Below are 27858 nucleotides of genomic sequence, written 5' to 3'. Positions count from 1 at the left end.
CAGATCGTTTGTTGTCGAGACAGAGAATGGTCAAGTTTTAAGGAGAAACAGGAGGAGTCTGTTAAAGATTCAGAATGGTGAGAGTCAAGAGAAAGAGACAGGATGGGAACAAGAGAATGTTGCGACAGAAGTGCAACACAGTGAATCTTCTTCATCATTGCCAGTGACTGTAACACTCAGAAGGTCCACTCGACCTAAGAAACCACCTGAGAGGCTCATAGAACAAATATGAATGAAGTAACGGGTTAACTGTGTAAAGAAAGTGGTAAAGCGTTGCTGACTTTAATGTGTTAAAATGTGTTCCTAATGGTTACAGTTACAGGAAGTGAAAGAGTCATAGTGTAATTTTAAAGACCAATGCTAGTTTGTTTGTTGAAATGTGTTGAAAATACCAAGCTTGAATATATTTCTTTTGAGCTATATGCATACATTGAGTTACAAGACATAAGGAAAGTTCATTACTGAAACATGTATGTTGTTGCATTCTGTTTAATATGTAAGTGCTAGTGAAAACTATGTGAATGAGGAATAACTGCTGTGACACTGAGGTAATCTTTTAAGCAGCTGAAAAAAAAAGGGGGATGTAATGATAAGTGTTAACTAAGGTGTCACCAGCAGGTGTCAGTGTTGTACGAGAGCCCACGTAGGAGGTGTGGAGAAGAAGACAAAGAGTTAAGATGGCAGTTCATGTTACATGTCAAGTCTGAGTCTTTTAATAAATGGCTAGCTGAAGCTAGCCCAATGTTCTTCAAGCTCTTTTATTATAAATAAGACAAGAACATTACAGGTGACACAGAAAGTGAATGGTAAGTAATCTGCACACATTTACGCTGTTTAACAGCTACTGTTGTATCCAATCTGTCTAGCCAGCAAAAAAATGGAGTAGATCCGTGTACGAAAATGATCACCTTTACTTAGCAGAACAACAACGGTCACATCTGTACATCTCCATTACGCAACAACAACAAAACACAGTGCATTCTGGGACATGAAATGCATCTTGGGTAATGTAGTTATAACTTCTGCTCAAACTAAGTTCGAACTGCAGCGTTAAATTAGGAACATACATTAACAAATCCTTTAACTACTAACTGTTCACTCGTGTAAATAAATCAAATATAATATGAAATCCTCAGTTGACTATAGTCAGTGTCATATGGGAATATTGCTTTACTGCCCTTCAAAGTCCAACTAAACAAAGTTGCAACACCCCCCCCCCCCCCCGCCCCCCCCCGATGAACAATAGTTCATCACTCAGTCTCTAAAGGATATAGCAGCTGAACAGGTCTTCTCAGGAAGGTTCCTGATGATGTGCGGACCACACAGGACCTCACCTTCCCGTCCCCTGGAAACAGTTCATGAACTCTTCCTAGCTTCCAGGTCTGTCGTGGCATGTTGTCATCTCCCATGAGGACAATGTCACCCACCTTAAGCAAAGCAGGCTGTAAGGTTTTACTGTGATTGGCTGACTTCAGGTCCAATAAATAGTCCTTACGCCAGCTACTCCAGAAACTTGTCATCAGTCGTTGCGCCATCTCCTGGTCATCTCTTGTCTATTCAGTGTTGTTGTCCCGCTGACAGCAGAAAGCTGTTTTGATGGCAGAGAAGCCATCAAAGCTGAGGGATGCTCGCCCCAACACCTTTCTCAGGCAGGTTTTCACAGACCGGACAAGCCTTTCCCAGAAACCACCCCACCAAGCGGCTCGTTCTGCAATAAATTTCCAGCTTATGCCCCTCCCTGAGAAGTATTCTAGAAGCTGAGGGTTTTTTAGGTTTTTCCACAGATCCTTTAAGTCTTGGTTGAAGGTCCTTGCGTTATCCGAGTAAATAACTTTGCTCAGTCCTCTTCTGGCCACGAATCTTTTCAGAGCCAACAGGAAATGCTCTGTAGACTGACTGGATACAAGCTCCAGATGGACAGCTCTGGTCACAGCACAGGTGAACAATGCAATATACGCTTTACTGAGTGCACACTGACCTTGACATATAGTGGCCCAGCAAAATCCACACCTGTGACTTCAAATGGGGGAGATTCTGTGATTCTATCACGAGGCAATGGAGCAGTAACTTGCTGCACAGGTTTCGCCTTGAATCTTCTGCACACGGTGCATCTAGATAGAACACTCTTCACAAGCTGTCTCACCTTCATTATCCAGTATCTTTCTCTCAGTTGCACTAGCGTGTCTCTCACACCTGCATGCATCAGGGTCTCATGGTTCTGTTGAACTAACAACTCACAATATTTGTTCTTTGCAGGCAAAATCCATGGGTGCTGTTGCCGGAAGCTTAAGTCTGACTGTTGTAGCCTGCCTTCAACACACATCAATCCATCTTCATCAAAAAAGGGCCTTAATTCTCTGATCTTTGAATCCTTGTTTGTTGCCTTCCCATCCTTCATGAGATTCAGCTCTTGACTGAGGTCTTGGTGTTGTGACATCTTGATCCAGTATTTTTCTGCTTGAAACAACTCCTCAGCGGTCAGCTCTCCCTTTCTCTTGGTTGCTAAACGTGTCTTGTCTGTAAATCTCTTTAACCAGGCTGTTACTCTAAGTACAGTCTTCAGCTTACTGTATCTTTGATGATCTAACACCGCCTCTACTGCCTTGTTGTTTTCAGTGCTGAGATGTACTGTGACTTGTTCGCTTACTTCCAGTTCTTCCTCAGCAGAGTTATCGTTTACTGATTGATCGGCGCAGTCTGCCTCAGATTCAGAGGAGGTCAGAAAGGCAGGGCCCCTCCACCATAGCTGACTCCGACTCAGGCTCATCACTGACAGGCCATGTGTGGGTAAATCGGCTGGATTTTCTTTACCTTTACAATGAGACCACGCAGCTGGATCAGTGAGGGACTGGATTTCTACCACCCCGTTGGCAACAAACTGTTTCCACTTGTGTGCTGAGCTGCGAATCCAGTGTAGCACAATCATGGAGTCTGTCCACAGGTGAAGCTGACAGAGTTCCATCTTCAGCAGATTTATCAAGTTTCTTCCGAGCCTTGCTCCTATCAGTGCTCCCATTAGCTCGAGACGTGGCAAGGACAGTTTCTTTAGCGGTGCTACTCTGGATTTTGATGCAACCAGACTAGCCATCTTTCTGTCCTCTCCCTCCCACTGTAGGTAGGCCACAGCACTGTATGCTCTTTCACTGGCATCACAAAACACATGAAGTGTTAATGTTTTGTCACTCTGCTCATTCCTTTCTCCATACCAGCGTGGTATAGTGATCTGGTGTATCAGGGGGAGTTCAGAGCGCCAGCTGTGCCATTGTCCATTCAGATCAGGTGGCAGCTTCTCGTCCCAGCTCAGCCCTCTCTCCCACATTTATTGCAGCAGGCATTTAACCCTAATGGTAAATGGTGTTAGGAAACCCAGAGGGTCAAAGACACTAGCAGCGTGTTGCAAAACATTTCTCTTTGTGCCGCTTATTGTCAGCTTCTCCAACAGAGGTCTTAGGTCAAAGACAAAGTCATCTGTCTGTGTTCTCCACACTAAGCCCAATACCTTCAGCACTGTTCCGTGGGCATCTGGCTCTTCAATGGGCCCTACGACTGTCTTCCTCCAACTCTCCTTAAGTGCTGGAGAGTTTGTCATCCACTTGCACAGGTCCATTCCAGCAGCAGACATGATTTCCTTTGCTTCAGTTGTCACAGACAAAGCCTCTTCTATTTCACAGACGCTGGCCACAAAATCATCCACATACAGTGACTCTGTGATTAGCTGTACAGGGTGAGGGTGTTCTTTATATTGCTGAAGGTGCCTTCTCACCACAGCTGCCAACAGGAATGGGCTTGAGGACACCCCAAACACCACCCTGGTCATTCTCAACATGCGCAGCCTTTCATCCGCTTCTTCTCTTGGTGAAGCAGTGAGCCACAGAAATCTCACTGCGTCTCTGTCTTTGTCAGCAAGAAAAATCTGCAAGAATGCCTTCTTGATGTCTGCCATGAATGCAATTTTAGTTCAGATAAAATAATTATAGTGGGTGATTTTAACATCCATGTAGATGCTGAGAATGACAGCCTCAACACTGCATTTAATCTATTGTTAGATTCAATTGGCTTCTCTCAAAATGTAAAGGAGCCCACCCACCACTTTAATCATACTCTGGATCTTGTCCTGACATATAACATAGAAACTGAAGACTTAACAGTATTCCCTGAAAGCCCCCTCCTGTCTGATCATTTCTTAGTAACATTTACATTTACTTTAATGGATTACACAGCAGTGGGGAATAAGTTTTATTACAGTAGAAGTCTTTCTGAAAGTGCTGTAACTAAGTTTAAGGATCTAATTCCTTCATTGTTATGCTCTTCAGTGCCAACACAGTACAGAGCAGCTACCTAAACTCTGCTCCCAGTGAGGTCGATTATCTCGTCAATAGTTTTACATCCTCACTGCGTATAACTTTGGATACTGTGGCTCCTCTGAAAAGGAAAGCTTCAAATCAGAAGTGCCTGACTCCGTGGTATAATTCACAAACGCACAGCTTAAAGCAGATAACCCGAAAGCTGGAGAGGGAATGGCGTCTCTCTAAATTAGAAGATGCTCATTTAGCCTGGAAAAAGAGTTTGTTGCTCTATAAAAAAGCCCTCCGTAAAGCTAGGACATCTTACTATTCATCATTAATTGAAGAAAATAAGAACAACCCCAGGTTTGTTTTCAGCACTGTAGCCAGGCTGACAAAGAGTCAGAGCTCTGTAGAGCCGAGTATTCCTTTCACTTTAACTAGTAGTGACTTCATGGATTTCTTTACAAATAAAATTTTAGACATTAGAGAAAAAATTATTCATAACCATCTCAAAGATTTATCTTCATGTTCGGCTGCTTTCAGCACTGCTGGTATTTGTTTAGACTCTTTTGCTCCAGTTGATCTTTCAGAGTTAACTTCAATAGTTACTTCCTCCAAACCAGCAACATGTTTGTTAGATCCCATTCCTACTAGACTGTTCAAAGAAGTCTTTCCAATTATTGATGCTTCAATCTTAAAAATGATCAATCAGTCTTTATTAGTTGGCTATGTACCACAGACCTTCAAGGTGGCTGTAATTAAACCTCTGCTTAAAAAGCCATCACTGACCCAGCTGTCTTAGCTAATTATAGGCCAATCTCCAACCTTCCTTTTCTCTCGAAGATTCTTGAAAGAGTAGTTGTAAAACAGCTAACTGATCATCTGCAGAGGAACGGTTTATTTGAAGAGTTTCAGTCAGGTTTCAGAATTCATCACAGTACAGAAACAGCATTAGTGAAGGTTACAAATGATCTTCTTAGAGCCTCTGACAGTGGACTCATCTCTGTTCTTGTCCTGTTGGACCTCAGTGCAGCTTTTGATACTGTTGACCATAACATTTTATTACAGAGATTAGAGCTTGCTATAGGTATTAAAGGTACTGCACTGCAGTGGTTTGAATCATATTTATCTCATAGACTCCAATTTGTTCATGTAAATGGGGAGTCTTCTTCACACACTAAGGTTAATTATGGAGTTCCACAGGGTTCTGTGCTAGGACCAATTTTATTTACATTATACATGCTTCCCTTAGGCAGTATTATTAGAAAGCACTGCATCAATTTTCATTGTTATGCAGATGATACTCAGCTTTACCTATCAATGAAGCCAGATGACACACATCAATTAATTAAACTGCAGGAATGTCTTAAAGACATTAAGGCCTGGATGACCTCTAATTTCCTGCTTCTAAATTCAGATCAAACTGAAATTCTTGTACTCGGCCCCACAAATCTTAGAAACATGGTGTCTAACCAGATACTTACTCTGGATGGCATTACTTTGGCCTCCAGTAACACTGTGAGAAATCTTGGAGTCATTTTTGACCAGGATATGTCCTTCAATGCACATATTAAACAAATATGTAGGACCGCTTTTTTGCATTTGCGCAATATTTCTAAAATTAGAAACATCCTTTCTCAGAGTGATGCTGAAAAGCTCATTCATGCATTTATTACTTCTAGGCTGGATTATTGTAATTCATTATTATCAGGCTGTCCTAAAAGCTTCCTGAAAAGCCTTCAGCTGATCCAAAATGCTGCAGCTAGAGTACTGACAGGGACTAGAAAGAGAGAGCAGATTTCTCCCATTTTGGCTTCTCTTCATTGGCTCCCTGTTAAATCTAGAATAGAATTTAAAATTCTTCTCCTCACATACAAGGTCTTGAATAATCAATTCAATTCAATTCAATTCAATTTTATTTATATAGCGCCAAATCACAACAAACTGTCGCCTCAAGGCGCTTTGTATTGTGGGTAAAGACCCTACAATAATACAGAGAAAACCCAACAGTCAAAACGACCCCCTATGAGCAAGCACTTGGCGACAGTGGAAAGGAAAAACTCCCTTTTAACAGGAAGAAACCTCCAGCAGAACCAGGCTCAGGGAGGGGGGGTCATCTGCCGCGACCGGTTGGGCTGAGGGGAGAGAAAGACATGCTGTGGAAGAGAGCCAGAGATTAATATCAATTAATGATTAAATGCAGAGTGGAGTATAAACAAAGTAAATAAGGTGAATGAGAAACAGTGCATTATGTGAACCCCCCAGCAGACTAGGCCTATAGCAGCATAACTAAGGGATGGTTCAGGGTCACCTGATCCAGCCCTAACTATAAGCTTTATCATAAAGGAAAGTTTTAAGCCTAATCTTAAAAATAGAGAGGGTGTCTGTCTCCCGAATCCAAGCTGGGAGCTGGTTCCACAGAAGAGGCGCCTGAAAGCTGAAGGCTCTGCCTCCCATTCTACTCTTAAGTATCCTAGGAACCACAAGTAAGCCAGCAGTCTGAGAGTGAAGTGCTCTGTTGGGGTGATATGGGACTATGAGGTCTTTGAGATAAGATGGTGCCTGATTATTCAAGACCTTGTATGTGAGGAGAAGAATTTTAAATTCTATTCTAGATTTACCAGGGAGCCAATGAAGAGAAGCCAAAATGGGAGAAATCTGCTCTCTCTTTCTAGTCCCTGTCAGTACTCTAGCTGCAGCATTTTGGATCAGCTGAAGGCTTTTCAGGGGGCTTTTAGGACAGCCTGATAATAATGAATTACAATAGTCCAGCCTAGAAGTAATAAATGCATGAATGAGCTTTTCAGCATCACTCTGAGAAAGGATGTTTCTAATTTTAGAAATATTGCGCAAATGCAAAAAAGCGGTCCTACATATTTGTTTAATATGTGCATTGAAGGACATATCCTGGTCAAAAATGACTCCAAGATTTCTCACAGTGTTACTGGAGGCCAAAGTAATGCCATCCAGAGTAAGTATCTGGTTAGACACCATGTTTCTAAGATTTGTGGGGCCGAGAACAAGAATTTCAGTTTTATCTGAATTTAGAAGCAGGAAATTAGAGGTCATCCAGGCCTTAATGTCTTTAAGACATTCCTGCAGTTTAATTAATTGATGTGTGTCATCTGGCTTCATTGATAGGTAAAGCTGAGTATCATCTGCATAACAATGAAAATTGATGCAGTGCTTTCTAATAATACTGCCTAAGGGAAGCATGTATAATGTAAATAAAATTGGTCCTAGCACAGAACCCTGTGGAACTCCATAATGAACCTTAGTGTGTGAAGAAGACTCCCCATTTACATGAACAAATTGGAGTCTATGAGATAAATATGATTCAAACCACTGCAGTGCAGTACCTTTAATACCTATAGTATGCTCTAATCTCTGTAATAAAATGTTATGGTCAACAGTATCAAAAGCTGCACTGAGGTCCAACAGGACAAGAACAGAGATGAGTCCACTGTCAGAGGCTCTAAGAAGATCATTTGTAACCTTCACTAATGCTGTTTCTGTACTGTGATGAATTCTGAAACCTGACTGAAACTCTTCAAATAAACCGTTCCTCTGCAGATGATCAGTGAGCTGTTTTACAACTACTCTTTCAAGAATCTTTGAGAGAAAAGGAAGGTTGGAGATTGGCCTATAATTAGCTAAGACAGCTGGGTCAAGTGATGGCTTTTTAAGCAGAGGTTTAATTACAGCCACCTTGAAGGTCTGTGGTACATAGCCAACTAATAAAGACTGATTGATCATTTTTAAGATTGAAGCATCAATAATTGGAAAGACTTCTTTGAACAGTCTAGTAGGAATGGGATCTAACAAACATGTTGCTGGTTTGGAGGAAGTAACTATTGAAGTTAACTCTGAAAGATCAACTGGAGCAAAAGAGTCTAAACAAATACCAGCAGTGCTGAAAGCAGCCGAACATGAAGAATAATCTTTGAGATGGTTATGAATAATTTTTTCTCTAATGTCTAAAATTTTATTTGTAAAGAAATCTATGAAGTCACTACTAGTTAACGTGAAAGGAATACTCGGCTCTACAGAGCTCTGACTCTTTGTCAGCCTGGCTTCAGTGCTGAAAACAAACCTGGGGTTGTTCTTATTTTCTTCAATTAATGATGAATAGTAAGATGTCCTAGCTTTACGGAGGGCTTTTTTATACAGCAACAAACTCTTTTTCCAGGCTAAATGAGCATCTTCTAATTTAGTGAGACGCCATTCCCTCTCCAGCTTTCGGGTTATCTGCTTTAAGCTGTGCGTTTGTGAATTATACCACGGAGTCAGGCACTTCTGATTTGAAGCTTTCCTTTTCAGAGGAGCCACCAGTGACGTGCGGTAAGGGTCGTGACTGGTGAGGCACTGACGTCATCACATCAGATTTACAAACATATAGCTTATTCACCATTTGATTGGCAACAGTTGTTTTGTTTAACATTAACATAGTCTGAAGCAAACCTTTTAGCTCCGTGTTGGTCTTCCTTTAATTATTATCTTCTGCTTCGATTGAAAGTCCAGTTTAGAAAATTCTTTCAGTTGAGTTATGTAATCTTCCATGTTGAACATAAGGCCAAGCAACAGGAAAAACTAACTGGCCTTGCTAACTGTTTATGGTAGCTTGCCGCCGAGGAGTCGTAGAGTCCCTGGGATCACCAGCGCCCCCTACCATGAGGCACGAGAACTGCGTGCCTCACCTAGTGTCTCTTCGCAGCAGTTTCATGATCGCTCAACACAAGAATGCATTACACACACATACAGTTGTTAATGAAAAAAAAAAAAAAAAAAACTTTGAATTATACACCAGCTAAAATATGGAAATTTAGTTCATATAGTAAAAGTGTTAGAACATTTTAATAGCCACATGCAAAGGGAAAGTAATCCGGTCTCACTGCATAGCATGCCAGCACAGTTAGTAGTCATTGGCAATGACTATACTGAGCCGCACCACGGATTGCGCAATCCGTGGTGCGGCTCGCCGGGCTGGTGCCTCACCGTTCGTCTCTTAGTATTTGACCGGCAAATGCGAAAATTCAGCGATTTTGAAAAAACTAATCTAAAAATGGTGTAGTTAAATGGAAAAGAACTTTAAAATACAAATCACTGAATGAATATAACCATTTAATTTATTTTTTAATTTTATATTTCCACGATGACAGGTGAGGCCGTGCCTCACCTGCCTCCCCTGACTGCACGTCACTGGGAGCCACAGTATCCAAAGTTATACGCAGTGAGGATGTAAAACTATTGACGAGATAATCGACCTCACTGGGAGCAGAGTTTAGGTAGCTGCTCTGCACTGTGTTGGCACATGGCACTGAAGAGCATAACAATGAAGGAATTAGATCCTTAAACTTAGTTACAGCACTTTCAGAAAGACTTCTACTGTAATAAAACTTATTCCCCACTGCTGTGTAATCCATTAAAGTAAATGTAAATGTTACTAAGAAATGATCAGACAGGAGGGGGCTTTCAGGGAATACTGTTAAGTCTTCAGTTTCTATGTTATATGTCAGGACAAGATCCAGAGTATGATTAAAGTGGTGGGTGGGCTCCTTTACATTTTGAGAGAAGCCAATTGAATCTAACAATAGATTAAATGCAGTGTTGAGGCTGTCATTCTCAGCATCTACATGGATGTTAAAATCACCCACTATAATGATTTTATGAGAACTGAGCACTAAATCAGATAAAAAGTCTGAGAAATCGTACAGAAACTCTGAGTAAGGACCAGGTGGACGATAGATAATAACAAATAAAACAGGTTTTTGATTTTCCCAATTAGGATGGACAAGACTAAGAGTCAGGCTTTCAAAAGAATGAAAACTTTGTCTGGGTCTTTGATTAATTAATAAGCTGGAATTGAAGATTGCAGCTACTCCTCCTCCTCGACCTGTGCTTCGAGCATTCTGACAGTTACTGTGACTCGGGGGTGTTGATTCATTTAAACTAACATATTCATCCTGCTGTAACCAGGTTTCTGTAAGGCAGAATAAATCAATACATTGATCAATTATTAAATCATTTACTAAAAGGGACTTGGAAGAGAGAGACCTAATGTTTCATAATCCACATTTAGTTGTTTTATTTTTTGGTGCAGTTGATGAAGCTGTATTATTTATTGTTTTTGAATTTTTATGCTTAAATAGCTTTTTGCTGATTTTAGCTTTGGTTTTTGGTGGTCTGGGAGCAGGCACCGACTCTATGGGGATGGGGTTTTGGGGGGATGGCAGGAGGAGAGAAGCTGCAGAGAGGCGTGTAAGACTGCAACTCTGCTTCCTGGTCTCAACCCTGGGTAGTCAGTTTTTAGGAGGGTTAATAAATTTGGCCAGATTTCTAGAAATGAGAGCTGCTCCATCCAAAGTGGGATGGATGCCGTCTCTCCTAACAAGACCAGGTTTTCCCCAGAAACTTTGCCAATTATCTATGAAGCCCACGTCGTTTTTTGGACACCACTCAGACAGCCAGTGATTCAAGGAGAACATGCGGCTAAACATGTTGCTCCTGGTCTGATTGGGGAGGGGCCCAGAGAAAACTACAGAGTCCGACATCGTTTTTGCAAAGTTACACACCGACTCAATATTAATTTTAGTGACCTCCGATTGGCGTAACCGGGTGTCATTACTGCCGACGTGAATAACGATCTTACCAAATCTACGATTAGCCTTAGCCAGCAGTTTCAAATTTCCATGAATGTCGCCTGCTCTGGCCCCTGGAAGACATTTGACTATGGTCGCCAGTGTCTCTAGCTTCACGTTTCTCAAAACAGAGTCACCAATAACCAGAGTTTGTTCCTCGGCGGGTGTGTCACCGAGTGGAGAAAAACGGTTAGAGACGTGAACAGGTTGGTGGTGTACCCGGGGCTTCTGCTTAGGACTATGCTTCCTCTTCATGGTCACCCAGCCGGCCTGTTTTCCCTGCTGCTCGGGATCTGCTGGGGGGATCAGGCACCATCTTATCTCAAAGACCTCATAGTACCATATCACCCCAACAGAGCACTTCGCTCTCAGACTGCTGGCTTACTTGTGGTTCCTAGGATACTTAAGAGTAGAATGGGAGGCAGAGCCTTCAGCTTTCAGGCGCCTCTTCTGTGGAACCAGCTCCTAGCTTGGATTCAGGAGACAGACACCCTCTCTATTTTTAAGATTAGGCTTAAAACTTTCCTTTATGATAAAGCTTATAGTTAGGGCTGGATCAGGTGACCCTGAACCATCCCTTAGTTATGCTGCTATAGGCCTAGTCTGCTGGGGGGTTCACATAATGCACTGTTTCTCATTCACCTTATTTACTTTGTTTATACTCCACTCTGCATTTAATCATTAATTGATATTAATCTCTGGCTCTCTTCCACAGCATGTCTTTCTCTCCCCTCAGCCCAACCGGTCGCGGCAGATGACCCCCCCTCCCTGAGCCTGGTTCTGCTGGAGGTTTCTTCCTGTTAAAAGGGAGTTTTTCCTTCCCACTGTCGCCAAGTGCTGCTCATAGGGGGTCATTTTGACTGTTGGGTTTTCTCTGTATTATTGTAGGGTCTTTACCCACAATACAAAGCGCCTTGAGGCGACAGTTTGTTGTGATTTGGCGCTATATAAATAAAATTGAATTGAATTGAATTGAATTGATTGGATGTCGTCCCCGCCAAGCATTTTCATCTCGTTTTCGTTACTTGATGAAAGTGGCAATTAATTTTGTTATCGTTTTTGTCATTTTAGGTAGTTTTTATTTAGTTATCGTCTCATTATCGTCATGAAAAAAAGCCTGACAAGTCAAATGTTGTAAGCTTTAATCACTTTTCCAAACACATTTGTCACTTTTAAGCTGAAAATTATTAATAGTTTTAAATAATCAGTGAATTCATGATTCAAATTCACCTTCAGACTCACCAACCATCATCAGACAGGTGAGGCTGGTGATTTTATCTGAAGCTGTTACAGCTCACAGCAGGAAACACGTGCAGCAGTCTTCATATTGGGGAGTGCACAATGCTGATCAGATACGAGCAGCTCCATCACCATCTGCAGAAGGTCCGGTGGAAAAAAGTCTGGTTAGAGCTGATGGGGCAGCTTCCAGCACCCCACCCACAGACTCCACCTATGCTCCACCCTGACCCGAGTGTTCAGGTCCCAAACCGTGGAAAAACAACCTCACGCCTTACACAGTAGGTCAGGCTCTGCCCCCGCCACAGACTTTTATTACACACACACACACACACACACCATGCAGAACGGTGCATTTCCAGGAGGAAGGATGAAGGAACTGTGGATGTTGCCAGGCCCCTGTGAGCCCCTCAGGGAGGAATTTCATGCACAAAAAGAAAAACATGTTTATAAAATTTTAGTGCGAGTGAAACAAGCTGCAGACCAGAGATAAGACCTGTGGAGTCACGAAGCCTGGACAGGGTTTCCTCCCTGGTACTGAGTCATCGCTGCCTGATACCAAGCTCACAGTCAGACAGTAACACGCTGGATTCAGTGATTTGGTTTCCAGGTACTGAACACCCCAACAATGTTCACCTTGAAGGCCTCACCTTGGCAGTGTTCTGGCCATGATGGCTGAGTCCTGCTGCGGTCAGAGGTTTTTTTGGTGGGTTTTCCGATGGTGGAGAAACTGGAGCAGCTGAGCTGTGATGAGTTAAAGATTCAGCCGGCTGAAGTAAAGTCGAAACATCCTTGTAGTTCGAGTGTTGAGGGAACGTTTCAGGTTTTCTCAGTGTTACAAATATTTTGTTACTGTACTTCACTTTTACTCCCTACATTTTTACACACATATCTGTACTTTCTACTCGTTACATTTTCAAACAGACTTGTTACTTTAGGTTTAACATTGAAGGAAGTTTTTATTTGTGGCCAAACATTAAAAGATCTGAGCCTAAATGGAGGAACAAGAATACAGAAAAGGGAATCTGTGTATCCTCCATCAGCAAGCTTATCGCATACAAAGAGATGGACGAGCCAAAACCATATTATTTATGTACCATTGCTAGCGCTGTACTCAGGGGCTACTGAGGAGGAGCGAGCATGAAGGGAGTAACATGCTGTGACAGTAATTTCAAATGCATTTCTGTCAGCTCAACAAATACTAGAAAACGCACAAACTGTGTGTGTCTGCAAGCTGAAGGTCCAGCTGCTGTATTTCCAGAATGAGAGAGAAGTTCACTCAGAGATGGAGAAAACGGAAGCAGGGAGGTCAGCTTTAAAGGGAAGGACTGCTCAGGGCCATCAGATAACCTGGAAATGTACAGCTTACAGTTTAAAATCACATATTGCATCTGTGAATGATGTGAAGTTATGAGTTTTCATATTGTGAAATGTCCTGCAAAAAAAACTGAGGTTTGTGTTATTCAAAGGTTGCATGAAAATACTGCAGTTTAGTGCAGAATAAACAGGTCAGTACTCTGCTGAGCTTACAGTAAACCTCTGCATTGGTACAGAGCAGCTGTGCTGTTCATGATCAGTTACAGGTTACATCAATCCAGCAGAGATGAGTTTGAAATAAGCTGATGATGCTGAGATTCATTCACTAGATTCCACCATCATAGCACAAACAGCTGTAAGATAAAGACCAGGAAGAAACCTAGGGTAGGGTTCCTCCACCTGCAGTGGGGAATAAGTTTTATTACAGTAGAAGTCTTTCTGAAAGTGCTGTAACTAAGTTTAAGGATCTGATTCCTTCATTATTATGCTCTTCAGTGCCATGTGCCAACACAGTGAAGAGCAGTGGTCTCAGGGTCTCATCTCTGATTTTACAGATGATCTGGTTCTATTGGCTCTAATAAGCCACGACCTCCAGCTCACACTGGGGCTGTTTGAAGCCAACTGTGGAGACGCTGGGTAAGAGAATCAGAACCTCAAATCTGACACCACGATCCTCAGCTAGAAAAGGGTGGAGCACCCACTCACTTTACTTTAGTTAAAACAGAATGTGAGCAATAAATGGTGATAAAAGTTTAACTTGGAAGAAAAAATAAAACTCAAAATATATATCAGATACAGCTGATACTTCTGTACATGCAGTATTTATTTCCTGGTGATCCTTGAAATTAAGTTTATTGATTATTGATGTAAAGAAGTAAAAAGCATTTTGAGTGGAGTTAAGCTGCTCTGATTGGTTACTGTTGCTTTAAGAAAACACCAGACATTAGTGAACTCAGCCTTTATTATGTTAGTCACATTCTCACAGCTGTGTTTTCATCTCATTGGACCACAGGAACATGGTCATCATTTTGGTTTCTAGAATAGAATGCCTTTATTATCATACAGGATGTACAGTGAGATTGGAGGGTCACTCCTGTTCAGTGCCATGCAATAGTCTGAGCATTCACATGACATCATCCAAAGAAAAATGGAGTTTGTTTTATGAAGAGAAACTGGAGAGAAGGAACTAAACTGTATGTATTTAACAGATAGGCACACTATTGGCCAATCACATCTCACCATCTTTGTCATCAGCAAGGAGGGGCAGGAGCTGCTTTCAGAAACAAAATCATAAACTTTTCCAAATTTCACATTAATGTCAAGATTTTCAGATTTGATCACTTGGTGTTGGCTCTCACTGCGGTATTGTATCACTTCCTGTTCCTGTTTCGGAGCACAGTGTTTTGCTGTCTGTTAGCTGTTATATCTGTATAACTCGATTTATCTGGATAACAACGTATTTCAGTGTAATCTTCACCTACTTTAAATAGCATACTCTTTGCTGAATCACCTGTATTCACATTACTCACTTTATTTGTTTTTAGAAATTCGCTAGCTTAGCTCAGCTAGTAGCTTAGCCCTTAGCCGACTCACTACCAGCATGGCTTCTTCTCCTGTCTCTCCTGCACTTTCCTGCTCTGGGTGTCACATGTTTAGTTACTCCTCGGCCTCCTTTAGCAGTAACGGTACTTGTAATAAATGTAGTCTGTTTGTAGCTCTGGAGGCCAGGCTTTCTGAACTGGAGACTCGGCTCCGCACCCTGGAAAATCCTACATCTAGCCAGGCCCCCAGCAGATCCCGAGCAGCAGGGAAAACAGGCCGGCTGGGTGACTGTGAGGAGGAAGCGTAGTCCTAAGCAGAAGCATCGGGTACACTCGGCGACACACCCGCCGAGGAACAAACTCTGGTTATTGGTGACTCTGTTTTGAGAAACGTGAAGCTAGAGACACCGGCGACCATAGTCAAATGTCTTCCAGGGGCCAGAGCAGGCGACATTCATGGAAATTTGAAACTGCTGGCTAAGGCTAATCGTAGATTTGGTAAGATCGTTATTCACGTCGGCAGTAATGACACCCGGTTACGCCAATCGGAGGTCACTAAAATTAATATTGAGTCGGTGTGTAACTTTGCAAAAACGATGTCGGACTCTGTAGTTTTCTCTGGGCCCCTCCCCAATCAGACCAGGAGCGACATGTTTAGCCGCATGTTCTCCTTGAATCGCTGGCTTGGCGACGTGGGCTTCATAGATAATTGGCAAAGTTTCTGGGGAAAACCTGGTCTTGTTAGGAGAGACGGCATCCATCCCACTTTGGATGGAGCAGCTCTCATTTCTAGAAATCTGGCCAAATTTATTAACCCTCCTAAAAACTGACTACCCAGGGTTGAGACCAGGAAGCAGAGTTGCAGTCTTACACGCCTCTCTGCAGCTTCTCTCCTCCTGCCATCCCCCCAAAACCCCATCCCCATAGAGTCGGTGCCTGCTCCCAGACCACCAAAAACCAAAGCTAAAATAAGCAAAAAACTATTTAAGCATAAAAATTCAAAAACAATAAATAATACAGCTTCATCAACTGCACCAAAAAATAAAACAACTAAATGTGGATTATGAAACATTAGGTCTCTCTCTTCCAAGTCCCTATTAGTAAATGATTTAATAATTGATCAATGTATTGATTTATTCTGCCTTACAGAAACCTGGTTACAGCAGGATGAATATGTTAGTTTAAATGAATCAACACCCCCGAGTCACAGTAACTGTCAGAATGCTCGAAGCACAGGTCGAGGAGGAGGAGTAGCTGCAATCTTCAATTCCAGCTTATTAATTAATCAAAGACCCAGACAAAGTTTTCATTCTTTTGAAAGCCTGACTCTTAGTCTTGTCCATCCTAATTGGGAAAATCAAAAACCTGTTTTATTTGTTATTATCTATCGTCCACCTGGTCCTTACTCAGAGTTTCTGTACGATTTCTCAGACTTTTTATCTGATTTAGTGCTCAGTTCTCATAAAATCATTATAGTGGGTGATTTTAACATCCATGTAGATGCTGAGAATGACAGCCTCAATACTGCATTTAATCTATTGTTAGATTCAATTGGCTTCTCTCAAAATGTAAAGGAGCCCACCCACCACTTTAATCATACTCTGGATCTTGTCCTGACATATAACATAGAAACTGAAGACTTAACAGTATTCCCTGAAAGCCCCCTCCTGTCTGATCATTTCTTAGTAACATTTACATTTACTTTAATGGATTACACAGCAGTGGGGAATAAGTTTTATTACAGTAGAAGTCTTTCTGAAAGTGCTGTAACTAAGTTTAAGGATCTAATTCCTTCATTGTTATGCTCTTCAGTGCCAACACAGTGCAGAGCAGCTACCTAAACTCTGCTCCCAGTGAGGTCGATTATCTCGTCAATAGTTTTACATCCTCACTGCGTATAACTTTGGATACTGTGGCTCCTCTGAAAAGGAAAGCTTCAAATCAGAAGTGCCTGACTCCATGGTATAATTCACAAACGCACAGCTTAAAGCAGATAACCCGAAAGCTGGAGAGGGAATGGCGTCTCACTAAATTAGAAGATGCTCATTTAGCCTGGATAGGATAGCCTAGTTTGTTGCTCTATAAAAAAGCCCTCTGTAAAGCTAGGACATCTTACTATTCATCATTACTTGAAGAAAATAAGAACCCCAGGTTTGTTTTCAGCACTGTAGCCAGGCTGACAAAGAGTCAGAGCTCTGTAGAGCCGAGTAAACCCAGCTGTCTGAGCTAATTATAGGCCAATCTCCAACCTTCCTTTTCTCTCAAAGACTCTTGAAAGAGTAGTTGTAAAACAGCTAACTGATCATCTGCAGAGGAACGGTTTATTTGAAGAGTTTCAGTCAGGTTTCAGAATTCATCACAGTACGGAAACAGCATTAGTGAAGGTTACAAATGATCTTCTTAGAGCCTCTGACAGTGGACTCATCTCTGTTCTTGTCCTGTTGGACCTCAGTGCAGCTTTGATACTGTTGACCATAACATTTTATTACAGAGATTAGAGCATACTATAGGTATTAAAGGTACTGCACTGCAGTGGTTTGAATCATATTCAAGAATCAAGAATCAAGAATCAAGAATGCCTTTATTAGTCCCACAAATGGGGAAATTGCAGTTAACAGAACATCCATCCAAGACAAAAACATAACACAGACGGGGGGGGGGACAGATGTCTGAGGTCATGCAACCGTTTCTCAACGGCGCTACCTTTAGCAGAGAGACAGAAAGAGATACATTGGGATAGTTAGGTTCAAAAAATCATCTCATACTGTGTTCATAAAGAACACCTTACGAGGTTCCAAAAAACACCTCAGCAAAAAGCATATTGCACATATAAAGCCGGGATAGCAGTATGGTGGGTAGGGTCAGGGTCAGGAGGGGACGCAGACGGAGACGAGAGGGTGGGGGCATTGTGGAGCCCAGATGCCAGCTCCCAGCCAAACAGTTTGCTGATAGTGATGGAAGTTCATCAGCAGCCTTGGTACACCAGATCCAGCTTCACAAATCACAGAGAGGGCTGAGGGGGATAGCGGCCTTCACACATAGTTCTGGAGAGATATGATTGCCAGCCAAGGCCGGCTAGGGAGCCGAATTCTGATAATGCAGATGTTGTTTTGGAACAGGCTGCTTGTTTTTTCAACAGCCTTCAGTCTCACTGGGAAACCATTCAATAAATCCAATAATCCAAATTCGTTAGTTACCGTCCTCACTGAGCAGAACCGTACCTTATCTCCAGATATTTATCTCATAGACTCCAATTTGTTCATGTAAATGGGGAGTCTTCTTCACACACTAAAGTTAATTATGGAGTTCCACAGGGTTCTGTGCTAGGACCATATTTATTTACATTATACATGCTTCCCTTAGGCAGTATTATTAGAAAGCACTGCATCAATTTTCATTGTTATGCAGATGATACTCAGCTTTACCTATCATTGAAGCCAGATGACACACATCAATTAGTTAAACTGCAGGAATGTCTTAAAGATATTAAGGCCTGGATGACCTCTAATTTCCTGCTTCTAAATTCAGATAAAACTGAAGTTCTTGTACTCGGCCCCACAAATCTTAGAAACATGGTGTCTAACCAGATACTTACTCTGGATGGCATTACTTTGGCCTCCAGTAACACTGTGAGAAATCTTGGAGTCATTTTTGACCAGGATATGTCCTTCAATGCACATATTAAACAAATATGTAGGACCGCTTTTTTGCATTTGCGCAATATTTCTAAAATTAGAAACATCCTTTCTCAGAGTGATGCTGAAAAGCTCATTCATGCATTTATTACTTCTAGGCTGGATTATTGTAATTCATTATTATCAGGCTGTCCTAAAAGCTTCCTGAAAAGCCTTCAGCTGATCCAAATTGCTGCAGCTAGAGTACTGACAGGGACTAGAAAGAGAGAGCAGATTTCTCCCATATTGGCTTCTCTTCATTGGCTCCCTGTTAAATCTAGAATAGAATTTAAAATCCTTCTCCTCACATACAAGGTCTTGAATAATCAGGCACCATCTTATCTCAAAGACCTCATAGTCCCATATCACCCCAACAGAGCACTTCTCTCTCAGACTGCTGGCTTACTTGTGGTTCCTAGGATACTTAAGAGTAGAATGGGAGGCAGAGCCTTCAGCTTTCAGGCCCCTCTTCTGTGGAACCAGCTTCCAGCTTGGATTCAGGAGACAGACACCCTCTCTATTTTTAAGATTAGGCTTAAAACTTTCCTTTATGATAAAGCTTATAGTTAGGGCTGGATCAGGTGACCCTGAACCATCCCTTAGTTATGCTGCTATAGGCCTAGTCTGCTGGGGGGTTCCCATAATGCACTGTTTCTTTTCATGCACCTTTTTTTACTCTGTTTATACTCCACTCTGCATTTAATCATTAGTTATTATTAATCTCTGTCTCTCTCCCCCCTCAACAGATGACCCCCCCCCCCCCCCCTCCCTGAGCCTGGTTCTGCTGGAGGTTTCTTCCTGTTAAAGGGAGTTTTTCCTTCCACTGTCACCAAGTGCTGCTCATAGGGGGTCGTTTGGAATTAGAATTTAAACTGAGATAAAGTTTGTGTTGTCATGTAATATTATATTAATTAGTCAGCTTTGGACAAAAAGAAACATCCTCCAAAGAGCTGCTTTCACTCTTTACTCTGTGCTTACCCACAAGAAATTTCAGAGCCTGAACTTTTTCACTGTCACTTGAGTAAGAAGTTGAATGAGTACTTCCCCTTTTACCAGCTTCTTTTTAAGTATCTGTACTGCTACTGAAGTACAGAATGTGGGTACTTCTGCTGCCTCTAAATATTATTTTAGAGCTTCAGTTTGACACGTTTGCAGTTTTCAGGTCACAAACTTCAGAGTGACCTGAAAACTCAGAGTCTCTGTGAACGTTTTCTCTCTTGGAGACCTTCATCCTTCCTACGTTTCCTCAGGAAGCCACGCCTGACCATCAGAGCAGCAGCAGCTGAGTCAGAGTGCAGATCAGCTCAGAGACGCTGCTGAACCCCAACTTCATCTCCTCTTCACTCCGTGCAGCCTTGCAGCTTCAGGCGGTAAGTTATTCTTCTCTTTGAATCATGGAAACATATTTTAGATGCTGTTATGATTGCTGGAAAGGGTTAAGAACACAGTGAGGTTTAAGTTTATTACCGATCTGTTGATTACTTCTAGTATCTGTGGGACAATGTGGGACAATAAAGGCTGTTTCTTCTTCTTCTTCTTCTTCTTCTATCTGCTGATGAGGCGTGTCCCGGGGCAGCTGGGGTGAGGCAGAGCACACACCCCGATCTGCTGATGAGTTTAAGGGTTAATCTGTTTAAAAGTGTGTCGGGGTGTGTCTCAGCTGTGAGATTTACACACGTCCCCGTCCTCTAAATCCCTGCATGCTTGTCGGGGCGGTCAGGCAAAGGTTAAATCCTGTCACGGCTCTAATGTTTTCCAGCTGGGCTGAGCCTGCTCGCTGCACTCACTGTGCAGCCCCTCCCACCACGCACACGGATTACACAATACTGCTGTTGGTTTCCAGTAACCGAGGACTTCTTTGAGCTTCTCCAATGAAAACATTACAAACAGCCCTCATCCCTCCCACTCAGACCCTCCATTATTCAGAGCTTCAAAGCATTTAGAAACACGGCTTCAGCTTAAAGTTGTGTAATCAGTGCAATGAGGAACGCACTAACACAGTGTGTGTTCATTTCAGAGTTCAATAATGACTGTTTAAGGAAAGATTCGGATCCTGTCACTAAATGTAAAGGAGACCTTTGGTCTGCTCCTGATATGAGCCTGAAAGTTTACCCAGAATGCACTTTGAAGTTTCCTGCAGCGCGCGATCAGAAACAGATCAAACATCCAGGTACTGATGCTGGTTTCTGCTCCTCTACCTCACAGACATCAAACTGCTGCAGGCTACTCAGACTGTGGAAGATCATCAGCAGCAGCCCCCCAGCTCTGATCTCCTTTATTGATCATCTCTGATCTCCTTTATTGATCATCTCTGATCTCCTTTATTGATCAGCCCCGATCACCTTTAATGATCATCCCTGATCTCCTTTATTGATCATCCCTGATCACCTTTAATGATCATCCCTGATCACCTTTAATGATCATCCCTGATCACCTTTAACGAGCAGGGCTTCATTAAAGATGCTAAAGTGATTGTACGTGATTGCGAGGGGGTTGGGGCGCTGACTGAGTCCCGTGTGCCTCCTGCAGAGCTGGGGTATGAGAAAGTATTTCTGCCTGTGATATCTTTAAAGCCTCAGACGCTGCTGACAGGATGGAAGAATGACAGCAGTGTAGAGAAGGAAACAGGAAGTAAGCAGAACAGGAGGGGGAAGGGTGCTCAGTACCATAAAGGAGCAAAACAAAGTGAAGTGGAAGATTTCTGTGAGGCGTTGAAGGCTGCAGGTAAGAGCGAGTGTTTTCTTTGATTCAGAGGAAGTGACCGTCAGCTGTGTTTGTGTTTGATTGCACAGCGTGGGCAGGATGGTGACGGTGGGAAAGTATGACAGTGATAAGGTTGTTGTTAGCCTGTGGAAATACAAACAAATTATCCACTTATGAATTAGAAAAATTAGAAAAATGAGCTCTTAAACAAACTTGGTTCGAGGCGGGGGTAAAATAAGCACGGGAATAAATGTGACACCCAATCAAACAGTGCTGAGAGCAGAACATTTCTAATGCCATCAGTCCAGCAAAGGCAAACAGGCTTTAAACAGGCCTTAAGTGTTGGAGTTCAAGCCTCCATTATATGTTTGACATGTAATGAAAATAAAATTGATTCTGACTGATTCTTCTTCCACATGTTACCTACAAACACTCAGCAGAGATGTTTGTGTGTTAGTGATGCCAATAAGCATGTAATAGACATGTAATAATGGGAAAAATATTTTTGATAAAGATTTCAAGCAGAAGACTTTAATTTCATAACAAAATTAATTATCATAGTTATTATAATCCATGATAATTAATAGGTGTGAATGAGAACATGAATGTGAGTGTGGATGGTTGGCTGTCCTTCTGTGTTGGCCCTGTGACAGGTGGGCGACCTGTTAGCTCGTATTGAATAAAATAAAATTTATTTTGTCCAATCAGGTCATTCTATGTTTCTGAAAGGAGGATTGATCCACATATTTGCTTATGATTTGTGATTGAGAAGTCATTAGACAACGAGCATATCCTGGTTGCACCTTTTTTCTGCTGTCAAGTTTTAACATGGGAGTCTATGCAAACAGACTCACTGTGTTCGCTGACCTTATGACTCAAGAAAGGATTTTACTGTGTGAGCTTAAAGTTCATGTGTGTTAGTGCCACAGTAGCATAGTAGCATTAGCTAACCTCAGCCAGGAGAAAGACAGTTCAGGGTCGGACTGGCTCCCAAAAACCATCCCTCCACAGATCGATCCAGTGTCCTGCTGGCTGACTGTAGCTCCCCCTCCTGTTTGGTTGATCAGGTTTCTTTATATAAAATTGGTTTCTTCCGCATAATGTTAGCTAAGAAGCTACTTGATATGAAGTTGCCTAATGCAGGTTCAGCCTCTGAGGCTGCAGATGAAACAGATGTGATGATGAAGTCCAGCCTTGTGTTGAGGAGTACCTGCATGGCCTACAGAAACCATACTCCAGCACAGTAATAAGTACACGCAGCAGCAGGTTCAAAGTACCTGGACTTCCTTTGATTCTTTCTTTGTTTTCTGATTCCCTTCAAAGGTTCATCATGAATCCCCCGACTCACCGTCAGTGTAACATCGAGATCCAGAACAAGAGCACTATGTTCACCCTGTGTAACCCACGGTGAGTCAGTTCAATTCAGCTTCATTTATACAGACTCAGATCATCCTGGGTCATTTTAGACAGGCAGGCAAATCAGTTCCTGTGGACGGCCCAGGACCAGCTGTGGAGGTTGAAAAGGCTTCACACGCACAGAAACAGCAGGAAACACGGTCGCTTATAGCACATAATAAAACACACAAACCTAAAAATAAAAACAGAGGAGGGTTGAACACATTAGAGATCCACCCAGGAGCGACTGAAGGAGCAGAACCTGCAGATGGAGGACTCGCTTGTGTTTGGTTTCAGTTCATGAGTACGGATTAACCCGGGGCTCCTTCAGGGCGGTGGCAGTTTGGGAGTGTCAGAGAAAAATACGTGCATGATAAGAAATGTGAGTTAGACATGTGATCAGTGCTCTGAGTGAGACAGGAAGCTGCCACCTTCCTTCCTGCTAAACCAAACCTCAGACTTCTTTTAGACTTCAGCTCTACGGCCACGTTTTTCTCCCGGTGATCATGATCCCCTCTGACGGGTTTGGTGAAATCACACCGTACACTTTCACAAACATTTAGTGACGTATGTTGATTGACTTTAAACATGTATTTCCACAGTGTCAAATAGAGCCCACTGAGTCTTAGATTGTGCAGGTTTTCAACCCTGCAAACAATGAACAATATATTTTTGATATATTTTATACCCCACTCTGCATTTAATCATTAGTTATTATTAATCTCTGCCCCCCCCCCCCTCCCTGAGCCTGGTTCTGATGGAGGTTTCTTCCTGTTAAAAGGGAGTTTTTCCTTCCCACTGTCACCAAGTGCTGCTCATAGGGGGTCGTTTTGACTGTTGGGTTTTCTCTGTATTATTGTAGGGTCTTTACCCACAATACAAAGCGCCTTGAGGCGACTGTTTGTTGTGATTTATTGCTGTATAAATAAAATTGAATTGAAGCTTTTTCTTCATGCTCCCACCTTCAGACTCACCAGTCTGACCCAGAACATCAGCTCAGCTCCTGTGCAGAGTCTGAGTGAGTGGGTTTGTTTGTGCGGATCTGAACACAGTAATCACTCTCAGGTGAGGACTGACACAAATGAAGGAGGTTGTCTCAGTCGGACTCCAAATGAACCCCAGCGGTTCATTTCTGGTGAGACTGTGATGCACGCTCAGTCCAACATAACTGCCAAGTGTACGCTGCGAGTCTGAAATCAATCTCTTCCTGTAGCCAGGAATGTTTTGCATTCTGGGTGTAGCAGAGTACTGCAGATGTGCTGAGTACACGAACTGTAGCAACTATCCATAGAACAGAAATCACCACCTTCTTCCTGTGTTCACGTTTGCTGCTCCTGCCACGACACGTCAGGCCACTGAGCAAACTGAACGTTCTCACGTGGTCTGGAGTTTTCTCTGTGTGCAGAAACCAAACTGCAGGAAAAAGCTGCAAGTTTACAAAGTTATCAACTGTTTCGGCCAGCAGCCCAAGCACAGATGCCCTCACCTCCCTCTTCCAGCAAGCTTTCCTGAACCAGCTGAGAGATATAATCTCTCCAGCACGTCCTGGGTCTGCCACAGGGTCTTCTCCCAGTTGGACATGAAACATCTGACCTCAGAGGCATCCAAATGGCCAAACGAGCTCAACTGACACCTTTTGGTTTGTAGGAGCAGCATCTCTACTTTCAGCTTCTCACCCTATCTATAAACTGAGTTCAGATACCCTTCAGAGGAAACTTATTTTGTATCCTCAATCTCATTCTTTTGGTAACTACCCACAGATTGTGGTCATCAGTGAGGTCAGGAACGTAGAAAAAACTGTTTATTGCAGCGTTGCCTTCACGATCACCTCTGTCTTCACCACAACAGCCGCTCGGCATCCGCGTCACTGCAGTCTGTCAGTCCTTCCTTCCTTCATTCAGAACAAGACACCAAGATACTTTACCTACTTGAGTCATCACTCCACCCTTTCAGTCTGAGATCCACGATCAGGTTCTCAGCCACTTCACACTGCAAACCACCCCAGTGTGAGCTGGAGGTCATTGGTGAAGCCAAACATCATCTGCAGACACCATGTCTAACTCATTGGCAGCACAGTGGTCCCTCGTTATATCGTGATTTACTTATTGTGGCTTCACTGTATCGTGGATTTTTTTTTTTTTTTGGAAAATATTACTAATTCTGGCAGCACGGTGGCGCAGTGGTTAGCACTGCTGCCTCACAGTTAGAATACCATCTGGAAGGCCTGGGTTCGATTCCACCTTGGCCCAGGCCTTTCCCTCTCTGTGTGGAGTTTGCATGTTCTCCCCGTGCTTGCGTGGGTTTCCTCCGGTTTCCTCCCACATTCCAAAGACATGCACTTACTGGGGTTAGGTTAATTGGCTAATCTAAATTGCCCATAGGTGTGAGTGTGAACGGTTGTTTGTCTCTCTGTGTTGGCCCTGTGACAGGCTGGCGACCTGTTAAGGGTGTACCCCGCCTCTCGCCCTATGACAGCTGGGATAGGCTCCAGCCCCCACGCGACCCTGAATAGGTCTAGAACGTAACCCCCACGATAGGTGAGGGATCACTGTAAACTCCTGATAAAGTCAGGGGGTATTAATGATAGTTATTGTGTTGTGTGCATGGTTTGGACCTTGGTCTCTTTCACAGAGGAGAAATTATTAGAAGGGACAAAATGATGCAAAGAGTCAAATCTAAAATGATGCAAACTGATCTGAGGTCTGACGGTTTTTGGGGATCCAGGTCTCCTCTGATTATTCAGGTGTGTTGTAGGTTTGAGATGTGAGTAACTGTGGCAGTGTCTTTTTGTTTCTCCAGCATGCACATTGTCAGCGGCTCCTGCAGCTCCCCTCTGCCTCCCACACTCAGCCCCTATGAGAATGGCAACGCCCTCTTCATCAAGAAGCCTCACACAGCGTGCGGCGCCGTGGCCGTCTTCACCTACGAGCTACAGCACGTGTCTACCCTGCAATTCAGTGGCAGAGTAGCTGTGATGTTCTCGGTGCCGTACGACTTCAATTTTTACTCCAACTGGTACGCGGTGGGGGTTTTCGACATGGGCAAAGCCTGCGACCAACACCTGTTCGACGAGATGTATAACAAGTCGGAGCAAAGGTTTGTCAGGGGCAAAGCGAAGGGGCCGAGTCTGGCCTACAGGGGGTCCTACGTGAGCATCAGGGCCACCATGTCAGACAGCTACCAACCTGTCCTCAAGGTCGCAATCTGCAACAACTGAGGCCGACTGCACCTATTAATGCAGGAGACCAGCAGCCTGAAAGACAGCTCTTCCATTTATTAATCCGCTCTTTGGTTTCTCAATCAGTTCATTAAAGATAGAAATATGAAAAGATAACGACTCAAAACTTTCCCAAACTCAAAAAGCTGATCACAGATCAAATCATCTGATCACAGATTAATCAGATGGTTTCTTCTGTCAAACATATCCAAAGTGAACAAAGATGATTCATTTCAATTCAATTTTATTTATATAGCGCCAAATCACAACAAACTGTCGCCTCAAGGCATTTTGTATTGTTGGTAAAGACCCTACAATAATACAGAGAAAACCCAACAGTCAAAACGACCCCCTATGAGCAGCACTTGGCGACAGTGGGAAGGAAAAACTCCCTTTAACAGGAAGAAACCTCCATCAGAACCAGGCTCAGGGAGGGGGGGTCATCTGCCGCGACCGGTTGGGCTGAGGGGAGAGAAAAGACATGCTGTGGAAGAGAGCCAGAGATTAATATCAATTAATGATTAAATGCAGAGTGGAGTATAAACAGAGTAAATAAGGTGAATGAGAAACAGTGCATTATGTGAACCCCCAGCAGCCTAGGCCTATAGCAGCATAACTAAGGGATGGTTCAGGGTCACCTGATCCAGCCCTAACTATAAGCTTTATCATAAAGGAAAGTTTTAAGCCTAATCTTAAAAATAGAGAGGGTGTCTGTCTCCCGAATCCAAGCTGGAAGCTGGTTCCACAGAAGAGGCGCCTGAAAGCTGAAGGCTCTGCCTCCCATTCTACTCTTAAGTATCCTAGGAACCACAAGTAAGCCAGCAGGCTGAGAGCGAAGTGCTCTGTTGGGGTGATATGGTACTATGAGGTCTTTGAGATAAGATGGGGCCTGATTATTCAAGACCTTGTAGGTGAGGAGAAGGATTTTAAATTCTATTCTAGATTTACCAGGGAGCCAATGAAGAGAAGCCAATATGGGAGAAATCTGCTCTCTCTTTCTAGTCCCTGTCAGTACTCTAGCTGCAGCATTTTGGATCAGCTGAAGGCTTTTCAGGGAGCTTTTAGGACAGCCTGATAATAATGAATTACAATAATCCAGCCTAGAAGTAATAAATGCATGAATGAGCTTTTCAGCATCACTCTGAGAAAGGATGTTTCTAATTTTAGAAATATTGCGCAAATGCAAAAAAGCAGTCCTGCATATTTGTTTAATATGTGCATTGAAGGACATATCCTGGTCAAAAATGACTCCAAGATTTCTCACAGTGTTACTGGAGGCCAAAGTAATGCCATCCAGAGTAAGTATCTGGTTAGACACCATGTTTCTAAGATTTGTGGGGCCGAGAACAAGAATTTCAGTTTTATCTGAATTTAGAAGCAGGAAATTAGAGGTCATCCAGGCCTTAATATCTTTAAGACATTCCTGCAGTTTAACTAATTGATGTGTGTCATCTGGCTTCATTGATAGGTAAAGCTGAGTATCATCTGCATAACAATGAAAATTGATGCAGTGCTTTCTAATAATACTGCCTAAGGGAAGCATGTATAATGTAAATAAAATTGGTCCTAGCACAGAACCCTGTGGAACTCCATAATGAACCTTAGTGTGTGAAGAAGACTCCCCATTTACATGAACAAATTGGAGTCTATGAGATAAATATGATTCAAACCACTGCAGTGCAGTACCTTTAATACCTATAGTATGCTCTAATCTCTGTAATAAAATGTTATGGTCAACAGTATCAAAGCTGCACTGAGGTCCAACAGGACAAGAACAGAGATGAGTCCACTGTCAGAGGCTCTAAGAAGATCATTTGTAACCTTCACTAATGCTGTTTCTGTACTGTGATG

The 27858-nt window shown here is 42.8% G+C and overlaps 1 protein-coding gene across 3 annotated transcripts; it reads left to right on the top strand.

The window, feature by feature from the left end:
• Positions 1-633: 633 nt before the first annotated feature.
• On the top strand, positions 634-26360 carry LOC115783899 (DELTA-thalatoxin-Avl1a-like). Of its 3 annotated transcripts, XM_030734877.1 has the most exons (4): positions 634-806; positions 19943-20062; positions 22719-22802; positions 25590-26360. In XM_030734877.1, exons 3-4 carry the CDS (start codon positions 22726-22728, stop codon positions 26005-26007), a joined length of 495 nt encoding a protein of 164 aa, XP_030590737.1. In that variant the 5' UTR covers positions 634-806; positions 19943-20062; positions 22719-22725; the 3' UTR covers positions 26008-26360. The 3 variants fall into 3 exon arrangements, with proteins under 3 accessions (XP_030590737.1, XP_030590738.1, XP_030590739.1); XM_030734878.1 differs by lacking the exon at positions 634-806 and having other exon boundaries at positions 19928-20062; XM_030734879.1 differs by lacking the exons at positions 634-806; positions 19943-20062 and adding an exon at positions 20923-21416.
• The last annotated feature ends 1498 nt before the right edge of the window (positions 26361-27858 follow it).

Source organism: Archocentrus centrarchus, chromosome 8 (assembly GCF_007364275.1).
Source record: "Archocentrus centrarchus isolate MPI-CPG fArcCen1 chromosome 8, fArcCen1, whole genome shotgun sequence".
NCBI classification, from domain to species: Eukaryota; Metazoa; Chordata; class Actinopteri; order Cichliformes; family Cichlidae; genus Archocentrus; species Archocentrus centrarchus.
The sequence above is the reverse complement of the archived record's forward strand: the minus strand, read 5'-3'. Positions and strand labels throughout refer to the sequence as shown.

Bases quoted from the DNA above. Each gene is read 5' to 3' on its own strand.
- LOC115783899 (XM_030734877.1), top strand. From the start codon at position 22,726: ATGAATCCCCCGACTCACCGTCAGTGTAACATCGAGATCCAGAACAAG. The intron at 22,803-25,589 runs GTGAGTCAGTTC...TTGTTTCTCCAG, and splicing joins TTCACCCTGTGTAACCCACG to CATGCACATTGTCAGCGGCT.